This window comes from Cibotium barometz, chromosome 37 (assembly GCF_041138505.1).
Source record: "Cibotium barometz isolate CiBa-2024 chromosome 37, ASM4113850v1, whole genome shotgun sequence".
NCBI lineage: Eukaryota > Viridiplantae > Streptophyta > Polypodiopsida > Cyatheales > Cibotiaceae > Cibotium > Cibotium barometz.
Window position 1 is genome coordinate 10657281 of NC_141082.1, and position 16742 is coordinate 10674022.

Consider the following 16742-nt stretch of genomic DNA (forward strand, 5'->3'; position numbering starts at 1 on the left):
CCTCACACTCAATTCTTCATTTAAACAAAAACCAGACTGTCTCAGCTTTCTTGAGACTTGGGGCTAGAAGAAAAATAACAAGAGGCTCAAGGATCCTCCATAGATAGACCACAACCACGACTCTTCAAAGCTTTATCCTTAATCATGACTACAAACCTAATGGAATTTAGCTTTTAGTTGACTCTTAGCTGATATACAGTTCAGAAGTTCTAGATTGAACCAAGTATCTAACGGTCGCGCTGTTCAAAAGTCCAAGGGGCCACACCTCCTTGTTGTTGACTCTGATCACCAACTCTTCCTCTGCTCTGTTTTATCCAAACTACTCACAGTGCGCTGTCCTTTTGTCTACAAACCTTCAACACGGTCTGCAGTCTACACTCTTCTCTACTCTACTCTTTGGTAGTTGCTCCAGCTACCTCTCTTCGTCTATCCCCCAAAAACCTCCCAATCGTGTCCTTTATGATCCCTTCATTCTTCTGGATTGTTTCACCGCCTGATTCACTTGGTCTCCCATATCCTTTCTATTTTCATTTTATGCATGCACTCTTATCTATTTAGCAACCACGCTGTTTTTCGTCACTTGGATTGATCACATACCATCATACATACATTTTACTTATCTACACACCATGCTTGGGAGGGGTCATGGACTCACCTCACAACATGTAATACAAGAAATGCCGTGAGTTGTCAAATCCCTATTTGCTGAAATTTTTGCTTTCTAATGAAATTTTTGCTGAAGGGTAAATTTTGAATGATTTTATATCTCAACGATAAAAAAACAAATCAGATTTAAATTTGGGAAAAAAATCCCTTCATCGCTGGTGTTTTTTTTTGACATAAAAAGGGAAAAAATCAAGAAAAAAATTCTTGAAAAAAGCAAAGAAATTAGTCATTTTACTTTATTTTTTGAAGCTCATTCTTCATCTTCACACACCCGAGCCCCCGTTGAAGCAAAACACAGTCTACAGCCCTCTTTCAGCCTGGAACAGCAGCAAGGAAGCACGACTTCAGGAGGTTGGTACAAAATGGCTTCTGGTAAAGAGATTGTGGCTACTCCGGCCAAGCATCCCACTGAGCAAGAGTCGAAACCCAAGAAGAAAATTTGTTGTGCGTGTCCAGACACAAAGAGATTGCGTGATGAATGCATCGCTGAGCATGGGCCAGAATACTGCGGGAAGTGGATTGAAGCTCATCTTCGGTGCCTTCGAGCAGAGGGTTTTAATGTAAGTGTTCTGATTTTGCTACGCTGCTGCTAGCTAGCTTCTGTGGATGTTATGGTGGAGGGAAAGGCGTCTGATAGAGATTTCCCCACCGTCATGGCCGCCGGTCGAGGGAGAGCATATCCTTGCCTACACTAGGAGGCATTATCTTGCAGAATGGTCCCAGATTTCAGCCAACTCAGCAGGCAGAATCCATTCTGCAGAATGCTGATGTGTCGAAAAAATGTGCGATCTCCAGAGAGCCTGCTGGTGATAATTAATCACGTCTCCTCTTCTCCCGGCGGCCATGACGGCCGGGAAGGGCCATCGGTCGGCATCTCCCAGGGAAGATGGCTGGCTTCCCTTCTTCCCCTTGGGAAAAGCCTCCCGATGGCCTTTTCCTATTCCCTCATGGCCTTCGGGAGGGGTGATACAGAAATAGCAGACAACATTTTGCAGAGCGGCATCTCCCAGGGAAGATGGGTCGCCAGCTAGCGCTGGCTTCCCTTCTTCCTCTTGGGAAATGCCTCCCGATGGCCTTTCCCTACTCCCTCATGGCCTTCGGGAGGGGTGATACAGAAATAGTAGACAACATTTTGCAGAGCAACGACGACAGGCCGGGCAGCATTTCGGGAATGGATTGTGCAAGGAATCCTGTTGATTATAGTGCTGTGTGTCCATCTTGCTAAGTGCCTGTTTTGTGAACTAGCAGTTAAATACTGTACACCCCCTCATTTTTGCAGGTGTAATGAGGTGGATTTAGTTTGAGAGCTTGTAGATATAATGAGGTTCAGGACTACTTGCCATGGTTACACACCCTGAGGCAATTGATGTACCCACTCTTTAGGTCTCTATGGCTGAAATGAGTTGAACCATCCAACTTGTCCAAAATGTCAGCAGTCTTCGGTATTGGAAACAATAAAAGCTGTGTAATCTACACATATGATAAGTGCCATCTTTCTTCTATACGAGAACTCGCAAGCAATAAATGATCCTTCGCATGCCGCAGAAACCACAGGATACGCAATCCTGCCTCCCAAGGAGTCATCTACAACCATGAGCTCAACTGCCTCATCAGGAAGCTCATGTCCAATCTGGTGTCCATCAACCAAATCAATGAACCATTCTGCTTCCGAGTCAAAGAGGCATCACACTGCTCAGAAGGATCAGCACTTGTTACGGTGCAAAGCCAAGTCCTGGAAACCTGCTGAAGACTACGCAAGGTCTTCTGAAACCTGTCAACCACCCCCTCTGAATCTGGAACCACAAAGCCTGGAGAAACCACCTCCTTCTGCAAGTAATCAACTGCCACCTGCCTGTCTTTTCCGAGAGGTCCCCGTGGAAAGAACATCCTCATCTATAGGAGTTTCTTTGTCCCGAGTACTACGAGACATCAGAGCATAAGTTACCTGTTCAGTTTCCTCTAACTGACGAACACAAGAACCACCAACATCAATACTGGAAAGTTCCTGCCAACTACTGCCATCAATTGGCAAGCTATCCACCATCTGGTCCCGGAAAGCCTGCACCTGCAACGTATCCACACTTAAGTGGCCATTACGAGACTGCCACTCATCACAAAACTGAGGACTTGGGAGAGAGAGAGTGCTGAAAGCTTGTAAACTCCATTCTCCACTCTGCCTTCCCAAACCACTTGGCTTGTTGCTTTGTCCCGGAGAGCAACAAAATGCTCATCAAACTCCACCCGTACGCCAGTCTTGCAAACCTGATGCACTGACAATAGATCAAAACCAAGTGATGGAACATACAACACCTGGGAGGAATGCTTCCCCCTCTGCCATCGGGAACTATCTCCATCCTGCGCTCACTGTGAACTGGGATAGTGGATGTATCCCCAGTAAGAATGTGACCAGAATACCTGCAGAGATCTTGTAAATTTGAACGGGAAGGAGTCATGTGCCTGGAAGCACCACTGTCTAGAATCCACTCTCGAGTATCCGTCGCGGAGAATCCTCCAACCTCCTCCTCCCTGCCTAAAGAAAATGAAACATCGGTGTCCATCACCTCTAGGTGCACCAAAGCTGGAGTCTTCATGATTGCTGCTGAGGAATCTTCACCCTTCTCGGTCTTCCGCTTGGGACACTGCCTCCAATAGTGGCTTTTCTCGCTCTAACAGATCTGCCATTGCGGGGGGTGAACTTTAGTTGTGTGAATGGGGATGGTGAGTGGGAACAAAACCTGCGGACGAAGCTGCACTTGCTACTCACTGCTTCGCCACGCCCCCAATGGCCCACAAGGGTTCCCAAACAGCAACATGAACAGTCTGTCAAATCCCCATAGGATCTCCTAGTGGAACGCTCCTGGTACAAGACTCGAAACCTGCAAACAAACAAACAAGAAGGGGGTGTAGGCCTCACTCACCTCCCAACCATGACAGCCGTGGGCAAGCCCACAGACTTGGCTGTCCCCACCGAGCCACGAGCTGAGCTAACTAGATGGACGTACCGACCAATCTCTACCTCGCGACGTCCCATACCGCCATGAAGCTACCCTCGCGGGCCTTGAGACTGCTGCCGGCCTCGGCTGCATGAAGTAGGTGCACGTCTGTACTAGATCCAGGCTCCAGACCATAGAGCTCTCACAAAACATGCGAGACTCTATATGACTAATGACTAACCTTGGCCACCCTTTTATAGGCTCTTGGCCGGTCATGGGGCGTCCACACTTGGGCACCTGCCCGTCCATACTTGGGTGCCTGCCCGTTAGTCTATCCCTAACTCAGCTCGCCAATCAGCCTATTCCTAACTCAGCTCGCCAATCAGCCTGCCTAACTCCAAGCTTCCCCAAACCTCGAAGCTAGTCTTGTGTGCATGTAGCACACGGTAGATACACACTGTGCACATGACATACTCCCCTTCCTCTAAGAGCTCACTCCTGAGCTCACTAAAAAACCAGGGTAATCTGAATCTCTCTGAAGAGTAGTCAATGTCTCCCATGTAGCGTCCTCCTCAACACGATCCTTCCACTTGATCTTGTATTCCGTGATAAGCGTATTATGCAATCTTCTTTCACGAAATCCAAGAATCTTTTCAGGTTTGTGTGGAATAAATGTCATGTCCTCGAAATCTATGATTTCTTGAGGAGTAACCATCTGGTCAGTTCCACCCAATACTTCCTTAAGTCTACTGACATGAAATACAGGATGAACTTTAACATGAGAAGGCAAATCCAATTCATATGTACTGAACCAATCTGTCGTATAATACGAAATGGTCCACAGTATCTAGGGGATAATTTCGGAGATCAACCTGTCCGTAAAGTCTCGGAATCTTTTGGAACTCGCAAATACACCATCGTTCCTTCAGAGAACTCTCTGGGTGAACGATGTCTATTAGAATAAAATCTGTCTCGGTCTTGAGTACCTCTAATAGATTCCTTCACAACTTGTAACATTTCTTGCATATCTTGCAAAAAATTACGTGCTGCATCATGCTGAAGTCCTGAGAATCCTACTGTAACAGGTGATCGAGGTTGAAAATCATACATAAGCTTGAAAGGACTAAAACCTGTACTCGTATGCTTAGTATTGTTATATGCAAATTCTAACATAGGAAGATAATCCTCCCATGAACTCTGTCTTTTGGATACATATGCTCGAAGCATATCCTCCAAAATCTGATTCACTGTTTCTGTCTTGCCATCAAATTGAGGATGATATGAGGAACTCAAATTCAAAGTTGTTTCCAACTTCTCAAAAACAAGTTTCCAAAAATCACTCGTAAACTTAGAGTCCCTATCACTGACTATGTCTTGCGGTAACGCGTACAGTCTAAACAATTGCTCGATAAACTGCCTTGCTAATTGCGTAGGTGTAGTAATCCTGTAATAAAATCCATGGAAATACTTTCCCATTTATTACCTGGGATTTGCAAAGGATGCAACAACCCAGCCTGTCTAAAGCGTTCAGCTTTATTAGCTTGACAAACTTGACACTTGAGAACATAATCTTCTACATACCCTTTCATCTTTGGCCAATAAAAAGTGTGTTTTACTAACGATAATGTCTTGTGTACCCCAGGGTGTCTAGTAGAAGGGGCGTCGTGACACTCCTTAAGAATCTTGGACCTAATGTCCGGGATCTGTGGTACACAAATTTTGTCATTACGGAATAGTAAACCATTCCGAATCATCCACTGGCCTCCTCTAGCCTGAATGGTAGGCTGTTCAGTCATCGAGTCTTGGTTAATCAATGAGCTCCCGTCCTGGATCTTTTGCCAAAATGGACCAAAATAACTATCAGTCCTGCAAAGCCCTCTCAATGACTGAAATAAGTCAGTAGAAATCTCGGTGAACGACAAAGTATTCACCTCTCTAATTCGACTAAGCGCATCTGCAACACTATTCATGGACCCTTTTTGATAACGAATCTCAAAATCAAAATCTTGCATTAACTCAGCCCAACGAGCTTTCCTTCCTCTCAAGTCATCCGCATCACACACATACTTGATTGACTGATGATCAGTCAATACCACAAACTTGGAGCCATATAAATAATGTCTCCAAATCTTGAGAGCGTGAATCACAACATAAAGCTCCTTTCAAGGGTTGGCCAACGAGATTGAGTGTCGTCTAGCTTTTTACTTTCAAAAGCAACAGGTCTACCATCTTGAAATAGAGCAGCCCCGATGGCATAGTCACTGGCATCAGTTTCAAGAACATAAGGCCGACTAGGATCGGGTTATGCTAAGATAGGTGCTTCTTTGACTTTATCTTTCAAAAGTCTGAAGGCCATATCCAAATCGTTATTCCAAGTGATAGGTTGATTTGACTTACGTCCACGACCTTTCAACAAGTCGGTCATCGGTAGTGTAAGCTGAGAGTACTCCCGCACAGATTTCCGAAGAAAAACAACAAAACCGAGAAAAGAACGAAGTTGTTTCACTGTTCTTGGTATAGGCCAGTCCAAAACCTTCTAAACTCGGTCATAGTCAACGCTCAATCCATCTCTAGTGATCTTGTGTCCCAAGTAAATGATGTCTGTCATAAAAAACTCACATTTACTTAATTTAGCATATAGTCGATTCTGTCTTAAAATAGATAAGACAATCGTGAGGTGTCTAACATGATCCTCAAGAGTACAACTATATATCAAAATATCATCTAGGAACACCACCACAAATTTCCCCAAATGTTCACGAAAAAGATCGTTCATCATTTGTTGGAAAGTGGCTGGAGCATTGGTTAACCCAAAAGGTAATACGAGAAACTCGTAATGGCCATACCTAGTCCGAAAGGCGGTTCTTTCGACATGTCTTTCATGAATACGTATCTGGTGATAGCCAGTACGTAAATCTATCTTCGTGAAATATTTCGCTCCTACTAACCGGTCAATTAGGTCATCTGATCTAGGGAGAGGATAACGGTTCTTAATTGTCAGCTTGTTCAATCTCTTGCAATCTATACACATTCTCCAGGTGTTGTCCTTCTTTCTCCTAAGCAACACAGGTGCACCCCAAGGTGATGTACTTGGATGGATCTGGCCCATCCTCAAATAATCTTCGAGTTGTTTACCCAACTCATCTTTCTCAGCTTGGCTCATCCTGTAAGGTGGAATACTGACAGGATGAGCACCAGGGATCAAGTCAATACGATGATCTACTACCCTTTGAGGTGGTAAACCCGATGGCAGTTCCTTAGGAAATACATTTTGAAACGAATCAAGTATCTTCAGTAATTCTTTGCTTTCAAATACACTTAATTCATTGACATGGTATGAGAAATGAAGAAAGTGGAATCAATACACAATGGAAAGCGGTATACAAAGAAGAATCCATTACATTTCCAAAATCAACTGTATTTACAAGAGGTCCCTGAGAGGGATGTATACAATCACCTAAAATACTATACTGGGTGTTCCTATGCTGAAAAGAAAAAATATGACTAGACCAATCTATCTGGACTTGAAGAGTCTTAAACCACTCAATCCCTAATAACAAGTCTACATGTTCTAGGTGCATAATATAGCATTCCAGAGTATCTTTGTAGTCCTGAATCTGAATTGGTAGCATCTCCACCTTTCGATCCCATACTTGCCGACCCGCAGGTAGGCGTACCTCATAGGTATGATCGCTGGGTGACGTATCAAGACTCAATTTCTGCACAAGTTTGTAGTTAACAAAGTTGTGTGAGCTGCCAGGGTCTAGAAGAATGTGGATTCTATGGCCATTCACTTCATAAACTCGGAGAAGATCATGCAAGCCAAAAACTTTAGAGTTGAACAGACAATCAGAACATGTACTAGCACCAAAGATCATGGGGGGTAAAAGCACTTTGCCATATACAAACTCAAATGGGGCCTTCCCTGTGGACGCATGTACCGTTTTGCTGTAGGCAAACTCTACAAGCGGTAGATACTTCTCCCATGCTGTCTTTTGATTTGCAACATAGCATTTGAGAAGATCCAACACCGCTGAATTTGCAACTTCACTTTGGCCATGAGTTTGGGGATGATAAGCTGATGAGAACTCTAACTTGGTCTCCATGTTATCAAAGAGAGCCCTCCAAAAGAGGCTTGTAGTTTTGGGATCTTGCTTCCCCACAATGGACTTCGGCATACCATGATGTTTGATCACTTGTGCAAGAAACACTTTGACCATATGCTCAGGTTTTATGGTCTTCTTGACAGGCAAGAAGTGTGCTTGTTTACTGAACCTGTCCACGATCGTCCAAATGGCATCATTACCCTGTTGCGTCTTTGGCAAATCCATTATGAAGTCCATAGTTGTGCTTTCCCATGACTGTGAAGGAATGGGCAATGACTGAAGGAGACTTGGAACTTTTTGCCGATCAAATTTCACCTTTTTACAGGTGATACATGCACGCACATATGCTTCTATGTCCTTGCGCATACTTGGCAAGAAGAAATAGCGCTCAATCATGCGTGTAGTAGGCAATATACCTCTATGACCTGCATAAGGAGCATGGCATTCGTCCATAACCTTTTAACTCATATCAGAGACAACGCAGAGGCAATTATCTTTCATGAGATATTCTTCTTTTATCACATAAGATGCATGTGTATGACCAGCCATCAAATCAGTCCATAAATGTCGAAAATCAGCATCTTGAGGGGACAAATCACGCATGGCAGACAAGTCTCCATGTGAGGCAATTGAAAGTGTAGGCATATATGGTCTTCTGGACAATGCATCTGCCACTAGATTCTTCTTTCCCGGAGTGTGTACAATCTGAAAATGAAACATAGAGAGAATTTTCCATCCTCATTTGTTTCTCAAAAATCTTTGTTTGCGTGAGAAAGTACCACAAATTTTGGTGACCTATCTTGACTATAAAATCAGCCCGAAGTAGATAATGTTTCCAAATCTTCAAGGCATGAATTACAGCCAAGAGTTCTTTCTCATAAGACATCCAAGTGAATTTCAGTATCATGCAATCATCAGCTCTCATAAGCTACAGCATGACCTTCTTGATTTAGGATAGCTCCAATGCAATTCCCCCCATGCATCACATTCTACACTGAATGGTTTATGCAAGTCTAGAATGATCAACACCGGTCATGTATGATTGCATCTTTGAGATGATGAAAGGCATCCTTCTCATCGGTAGTCCATTTGAATGATGCTTTCTTCTTGGTGAGCTCATGCAACAGTGAGGCAATAAGAGCAAAGTGTCTTATGAATCGCCTATAATATGAACATAGACCAAGAAAACTTCGAACTTGGTATAGATTAGATAACTCCAGCCAACTTCGAATTATATCAATCTTTGCCCATATGAACACCATCTTTTGAGACAATGTGACTCAAATAGTGTGTATCTCTGAAAGAAAGAATTCACTCTTCTTAGCATTAATGAAGGGTTTGTGCTTTTGTAGCTCATCAAAAACAATGGCCAAATGAGCTCGATGTTGTTCCTCATTCTTGGAGAACACTAAGATGTCATCGAAAAAGACACCTGTAAATTTTTGATGTTGTCAGATAATTTGGTCCATCATTCTATTGAATGTTGCGGGGGCGTTTGTAAGACCAAAAGGCATGACCAAGTACTCATACAAACCAAAAGCTGTTCAGAAAGCCGTCTTATGTACACCTGGGGTACTACACACTTGATGATACCTGAAGGAACTAAGCAGTTAGGGTTAGGGTTTGGAGGTACTTCAAACAGAAAACGTGAGAGGCAGAGAGAGGAACACGATTGCTCTTGTATTCAGTAGTGATAAAAGTGAAGTACAATGGCCACATAAAGAAGTGACCTAATAGATGTGTTCACATGGTCCGGCCATAAAAAGTGCCAGGTGGACCAAATCACTTATAAACTATTATAAGTGAAACTAAGCTAAAACTGGGGAAAAAAACCTCCACTAACTGAAGTAAAAAGTGCCCAGGTAATCTACTGATGATCACTAGCACTCCTCTGGGTGCATACACAGCATAAAACCCAACAAACCCCCCTGGAGTGATATGTGATCACTGTACATCATCCACCAAAAGGAAACAAATTCAAAGCAGTGTGGAATGCTTCGAATTTCGGACGTGGTAATGCCTTGGTGAAGATGTCTGCCACATTCTGATCTGTAGGACAGTAGATCAGACTGATATCACCTGCTTGGAGTCTCTCCCAAACAAAATGATAGTGAATCTCAATGTGTTTCGTGCGAGCATGAAACACAAGATTCCTGGCCACAGCAATGGCACTCTGACTATCAGTATAGATAGGTGTAGGCTCCTCCACTGAAATATCCATATCAGTCATAAGACGACGCAGCCAGACACACTCAACGGTAGTAGTGTAGACTGCTCTGTACTCTGCCTCACAAGATGAAGTGGCCACTGTGGTCTGTTTCTTGCTTAGCCAAGAAATACATGAAGAGCCAAGAAAGAAACAATTGCCACTAGTGGAATGTCTGGTATCGAAATCACCAGCCCAATCTGAATCGCTGTAAGCATATAACTGCATGTCACCCCCTTCAGGATAAAGCAATCCAAGAGACAAGGTACCCTGCAAATACTGAAATACACGCTTCACAGCTTGCCAATGTGACAATCGCGGGTTGTGCATGAATCTGCTCAACTGAGATACGGTATACTGAATATCTGGCTTCTGATGGACTGTTCACAAAGCCTTGAGTGAGCAGGAAAGCATCTATCTTTGCATACCAAGCTCGTGGAGCTTGTTTCAAACCATACAAGGCCTTTTTCAGCCTGCATACTTTCCGTTCATGACCATGTTCTGCAAAACCTATGGGCTGATGTACATAAACTTCCTCCTCGAGGTCCCTATGTAGGAAAGCAGTCTTGATGTCCAACTGGTGAACAACCCAACCACGATGTGCAGCCAATGCAATGACACACCTAAGTGTCGACATACGGGATGTAGGAGCAAATGTCTCCTCATAATCAATGCTCTTCTTCTGTGCATAGCCCTTTGCAACTAAACGGGCTTTGTACTTGTCAATGGATCCATCTGCATGTCTTTTCAACTTATAGACCCACTTAGTACCAATTGCTTTCTTGCCTTTGGGCAGATGAACCAAATCCCATGTTTGATTCCTTTTAATAGAATCAAGCTCATCCTGCATGGCTTTATTCCAATGCACATTGTCTCGTGCATTCACAAATGAATCAGGCTCATCATCATCCTGTAAACTGGCTGCCATAACCATATTCAAATCCATGATGTGTGCATGCTCATTGGTCCGTGTCTCCCTACGAGTACGACCAGCAAGAGGACCCTCTAGATGGCTGTCCTGTAATGTCCTCAAATACCATCTAGGTATGTGTCTGACCTGTGGTGCCTGCTGCCCCACATTTGGCTCAACTTCTGGCTCAATTTGCTGCTGAATTTCTGCACCACCTTCATGATTGGCTGGCTGTCCTGTACCCTCATGGGTTGGATCACCAACTGTGGAATGAAACTCCATAGGTAGTAGACCTTCAAACACATCATTTTCAGCCTGATTTGCATCATAACCAGCCAGGGATATTTCTGATTTTTCATCAAAAATCACATCCCGACTAGTGAATATCTTCTTGGATAGTGGGTCATATAACCGGTAGCCCTTGCTCTCACGGCTATACCCAACAAAAATGCATTTTGTGGCTTTATCATCCAACTTCCTCCTCAACTCTTTGGATATGTGTGCATATGCAAGACACCCAAAAGTACGAAAATGTGATACCGAAGGCTTGCGGCCATGCCAAGTCTCAAAAGGAGTAATGGAAACCAATGCCTTTGTGGGACATCGATTCAAAATATGACAAGCACACATGACAGCTTCCACCCAAAAGATATGTGGTAGCCTCTTTGCCTTTAACATACATCTGGCCATCTCCATGAGTGACCGATTCTTCCTTTCTGCAACCCCATTCTGCTGTGGAGTATAAGGAGTAGTATACTGATGTTTGATACCTCTACTCTCAAGAAAGGAATTCAACATGTGTGACATATATTCCCCCCCTCGGTCAGAACGGAGTCTTAACCTTGCATCCTGACTCTGTTTCAGCAAGCGCTACAAAGGCCAAAAATGCATCATATACCTGTGATTTCTGTGTCAACGGATAGACCCGACATATACGAGAGAAGTCATCAATAAATGTAGCAAAATAGAAGCAACCTCCTAATGACTTCGTTTGCATGGGACCACAAAGATCACTGTGTATAAGCTGCAACTTTGCAGTTGCTCGTAGAGCCTGATCACGTGGGAAGGAAAACCGATGCATTTTTCCCAAAATACATCCTTCACATATGTGATCTGGAGGCTTCTCCATGAGAGGTAGATCTGTCAACATGTTATGTCGCTGCATAAGCATAAGACTACCAAAATTTACATGCCCCATGCGAGCATGCCATAACTCCGCATCAACCATAGCTGGAGTAAGAGTGAATGCATTATAAGCAGACTGATCCACTGGCTGAAATGCATCCAACTGATAAAGTCCATGACATAATGTACCAGTAAGCATCAAGGTCAAAGCATTAGCTTTGTCTCTGACCATGCATTTGTCATCATCAAAGTGGACTTGCATACCACACTGTGCTAAAGAAGAAATGGACAACAAATTCTTCTTTATCCTTGGTACATATAAGGCATCTGTAAGGCGAATAATAGAGCCATCAATGGCTGTGAGCTGAATCTCCCCAATGCCACGAACTGGATATGAAGCATTATTGGCACACTGAACAGTTTTGCCAATAGGGGCAGGGCCTACATGACAAAACAAATCCCTGCGAGATGTGATATGCTTTGAAGCACCACTATCAAAATACCAAGTACATGCATGCTCTGTCACACTAAGTGCCTGTGAAGACTAAGAGGCATCATAGCTGCATGTATAGAAACAGTAATCCCTGTCCTCAACAAAAGAAGCAGTCTCCAGAGGAGCTTTAGAGGCATCATTTACAGACATCCCAGATTCCTTTGCCTTCTCTTTGGCAATCCTCTTTCTACACTCTGTGATGTAGTGACCTGGCTTCTTACAGTAATGGCATTTGCCCTTCTTCTTGGGCTGTCCATCACCTTTCTTGGTATCCTGAGATGAACCACCATCACCTGAATTCTGATTTGAACTCTTTGGCTGAGATTTGCCTTTCCCTTTTTGACCTGTAGTAAATGCTTGTTCAGCACTTGTGTTCATATTCATGTTCTTCCTGATTTGCTCTTCTTGTAGCAAGAGAGCAACAAGTTCCTGAAGCTATGGACTGGCCCATGGATGATCCTACTAGCTTCTACATGCTTGCTAATGCCTGACCTAATGCTAAGGTTGACTTCTACATGCACTAACTGATGAATTCTCCAAGTGGGTTAAGAGGACTGACTCTCGACTGACCTCTAAGGCTTGGGGGTTGACGTACGAGACTGACGTACGTAGCTCATGCCTGATTGTCCTTGGACGGAGGGCTTACTATGGGGTCACGGTGTACGACAAATATTTCTATAAAAAGGTACTACTTCTGAACAAATGTTGCATTGATGATCGTGCGAGTGTGTCACACTATGTACCCGAGTGTAGGGTGCACTTGACATCAAGTGTGCTATCAACACAGTGTCCAAGCCCCCAGGCTCGTTTCCCCACTGAGAAGAGGGAAACAACTGTGCTTTGATACTAATGTAATTCACCTCTCAATGTGTAAGCTCGTATCAGACACCGTAGGAACACTTGAACTCTTAAGATCCTTAAGATAGCTCAATACAATAAACGAAACTGAAAATGGAAAGATGCTTTGTAATACCACGTTGGGGCCGGAATCCCGGGCTGACCCCCCCTCAATACCAAGTATATTATTGGTACAATGTTCCACGGGCTTTTAAGCCAGATTTTCCATAAATGCACCAGGCATGAATGTAGACGAGATCCCTTCGTAGTCAATGTCCCTCGAGAAATCTTCCGGTTCTTCATTGGAGTAAACAGTCACGGTACTGGTAATCTGGGTCCACACACGATGTTGGTGTGCCTGTACTGGTGCTTGGACTGGAGGGGACCTATCGCCGACGGGTGGGTGCTGTGATAAATGCTTGAAACGGTTATTTGACAGAACTGAATCCTCTTGTACTCTGCCAGCATGGCGGCGCTGAGCTCTGGTAGTCGGTTGACAGCTTGGGCACAAGCCAACCATCCGCCACTCTCCAGAAGCAGGGTCATCCACGGTCGGATCGTGGTGCTCCGCTGCCTGAGAGCCTGCCTCTCTCTCTATCCCCTGGTGAGGATCTGAATGGGGACCCCGAAAGGGGGGGGGACCACGGGAGGCGGTCTCCTGGACTGGCCCTGAGGGCAAGCTCTGGCGAGGTGTTTCATTTGCATGCAAATGAAACGCCGGCTCGAAAGGTTAAGTACTCCACTTGCTGAATGATGGGGTCATCCCGAAGACATGGGATAGATATGACATGAGGCACTGTCTCTGGTGAGGCAATACAAATGCGAAGGGATGGAATTCCAGCTGGCGGTGTGAGAGACGAAGCCGTAGTGGGGGGGGGTTCCATCACTCTCCCAATGTCTCCACCGATCACCTGGAGAAGGGGGAAGTATTCCTTCCTGAGGCCTGGGAAGCAAACTGTCATTGGGAAGCCCGACACGCCAGCCAGTGGGTCGGACACGGGGTTGAAGGCGTGCTCCCACTGTGCAAAGAAATCTTGGGCCATATGCAGTGCAACGGGGCTCAGTTGCATGACTCGATTTGACGCCGTTGGCGAGTAGAACTCAACCGGATCGTAGCCATGCCCCAGAGGATGAATGTCAGGCCCATTGATGAGGCTCGCTTGCAAAAGATCTTTGAGTTGTCTGCGCGCTGGGTGGCTACCGACAATCTTGCATACCAAAGTGGAGGCCTCTAATGATGCAATAGTCATAGCAAGGAGCTGAAGGTCCGCTTCAGAGAAGGATAAGCAAGTAACGGCGGCCTCGGTCGGGGATGACGGAGCGGTTGCCATGGAGTCCTCCTGAGGGTGAAAACCAGAAAATGCCGAGACTAGCCGAATGGAGAAAGCCCCAAGAATTGAGAGAGCTGCCTGTAGAAGATGGATGGGGTGAAAAAATCGGAGGAGAGGCTCGAAGGAGGGAAGGGAGAGACACGGGAGGAAGGGGCCGGAAGGCGGGAGAAGAGAGAAGAAAAAAATGGGGGGGGGGGGGGGGGGGGGGGCGCGCGCAGGCGAGAACTGGGCAAGAGGGGCGGGGGCAAGGTGGGCGAGTGAGAAAGAGGGAGGGCGCAGGCAGAAAGGGGAGGGGAGGTGGGGCAAGCCCAGTAGCGCCCGAGGGAGGGTGTGGGAGGAGAGAAAAATGGGGGGAAGCAGGGCATTGTGTGGGCTGGAGGGGGGATGCACAGGCAGGAGAGGTAGAAGGGGAAGTGACAGGGGGGGGGGGGGGGGGGAGCATGCTATAGCGATGGGGGAAAGGTGCAGGCAGTTGGAAAAACACAGGAGAGGGGGAGAGCTCAGATCCGCGCTACGTCAATATAAATCAGTTCTCTTCTTGATTGTCCGAGCAGATTCTTCTACATTGTTGGAAGCACTGTTCTGGACGACGACTCTGCCAATTTTATACCAAGTTCAAAGATCGAGTATATATCATCTCTACATGTACCTTTTCATGCTTGTACTGGTCATTTTATGAGACCGTGCATTAGCATATTTTAGCAGATATTATTTAGGATTTTTTTTCAGCATTTGATGAGCTTTTTTATGCTATTTATGGCATATTCATGCTCATGACTGCTGTCGTCTTGGTACAGCTGGCCAACTAGCACATATTGGAGGAATCTAAGGGATCTCACCCTTCACCTCATTTTCCATCTCATTGTTGCATATGTGCTGGAGGTCATTGGCTGTAGCAACAGTCTCTTATGCTTGTAAGCACCTACGGGCTTCCCTCGTGCTCATTTTGAGCAATAATGAATTGTTCCCAGCCTTCTACAGTTTGTGGTTTGGGCCTACAACCATAGAAGCTAAAGTACGCGTATTTTATACAAAGTACTGTATGTCACGTTTTTTTTAAAAATAAAAAACGTGAGTCTTTAAAAAAAAATCGATTTTATAAGGTTGTAAAAGAGAACGTTTTAATGTTCAAAACTGCAGCGAATCCTCCCGTGTGTGTGTCTCTCTCTAGAGTTTGGCCCAATTAATCATCATGGGAAGAAAGACTCATCTATGATTTTAATATTTATCATCTATGATCTACTTGACAAGATCATACTCCTAGGCCCTTAAAAATATATATATAAAAATGACGTATTGTATTTCAGTATGGCATAAAAGACGTCCAGTACGCGTATTATACTTCGCCGTGTTATACGTCCTGTCCTGTATGTGGCTTCTATGCCGACAACCTGTGTTTGCTCTTTCTTTCATGGTATCAAAGCCAAACGTTGATCCACAGACAGAAGGTGCCGCGTTTTTCTGATTGGAAAACTGCAGCGAATCCTCCCGTGTGTGTGTCTCTCTCTAGAGTTTGGCCCAATTAATCATCATGGGAAGAAAGACTCATCTATGATTTTAATATTTATCATCTATGATCTACTTGACAAGATCATACTCCTAGGCCCTTAAAAATATATATATAAAAATGACGTATTGTATTTCAGTATGGCATAAAAGACGTCCAGTACGCGTATTATACTTCGCCGTGTTATACGTCCTGTCCTGTATGTGGCTTCTATGCCGACAACCTGTGTTTGCTCTTTCTTTCATGGTATCAAAGCCAAACGTTGATCCACAGACAGAAGGTGCCGCGTTTTTCTGATTGGAGCAGAAGGCTTCATCAACTTGCTGCGTTTTCTGCATCTGTACCTAGGGACTGCTGCGTTTTTGCTGTTGGAGGCTTAAGCTCTCTTCTAGGTGCTGAGGAGAGGGTTCCGGAGAGATTCGCTTTCTCTATTTCTCTTTTCCCACCCTCCCTCCCTTTCTTCTTTCTCTCCTCTTGCTATGCATAGCTTGAGAGGAGGCTATTTGCTGTTTTTTTTACAGTCCTCTTGATACAGAGAAGGTTTCTTGTCAAAGGACATGGCTTCAATAGATTTCTCTCCTGCGGCTCCTTCTCGAGTTGATACTCCAACACCTTCAGTGCCTAGATC

At 44.8% G+C, this 16742-nt stretch overlaps 1 protein-coding gene across 2 annotated transcripts in view; it reads left to right on the forward strand.

Moving 5' to 3' along the window:
• Positions 1-900: 900 nt before the first annotated feature.
• The window catches only part of LOC147616935 (cytochrome c oxidase copper chaperone 1-like), a 35831-nt gene continuing 19989 nt past the window's right edge, over positions 901-16742 (forward strand). For both annotated transcript variants that reach the window (XR_015262305.1, XM_086776317.1), the window contains exon 1: positions 901-1226. Coding sequence is in view for 1 of the 2 variants with exons in the window: in XM_086776317.1 (XP_086632443.1) it covers positions 1029-1226 (198 nt within the window). In the remaining variant the exon portion in view is untranslated. The remainder of the gene's footprint in view (positions 1227-16742) is intronic.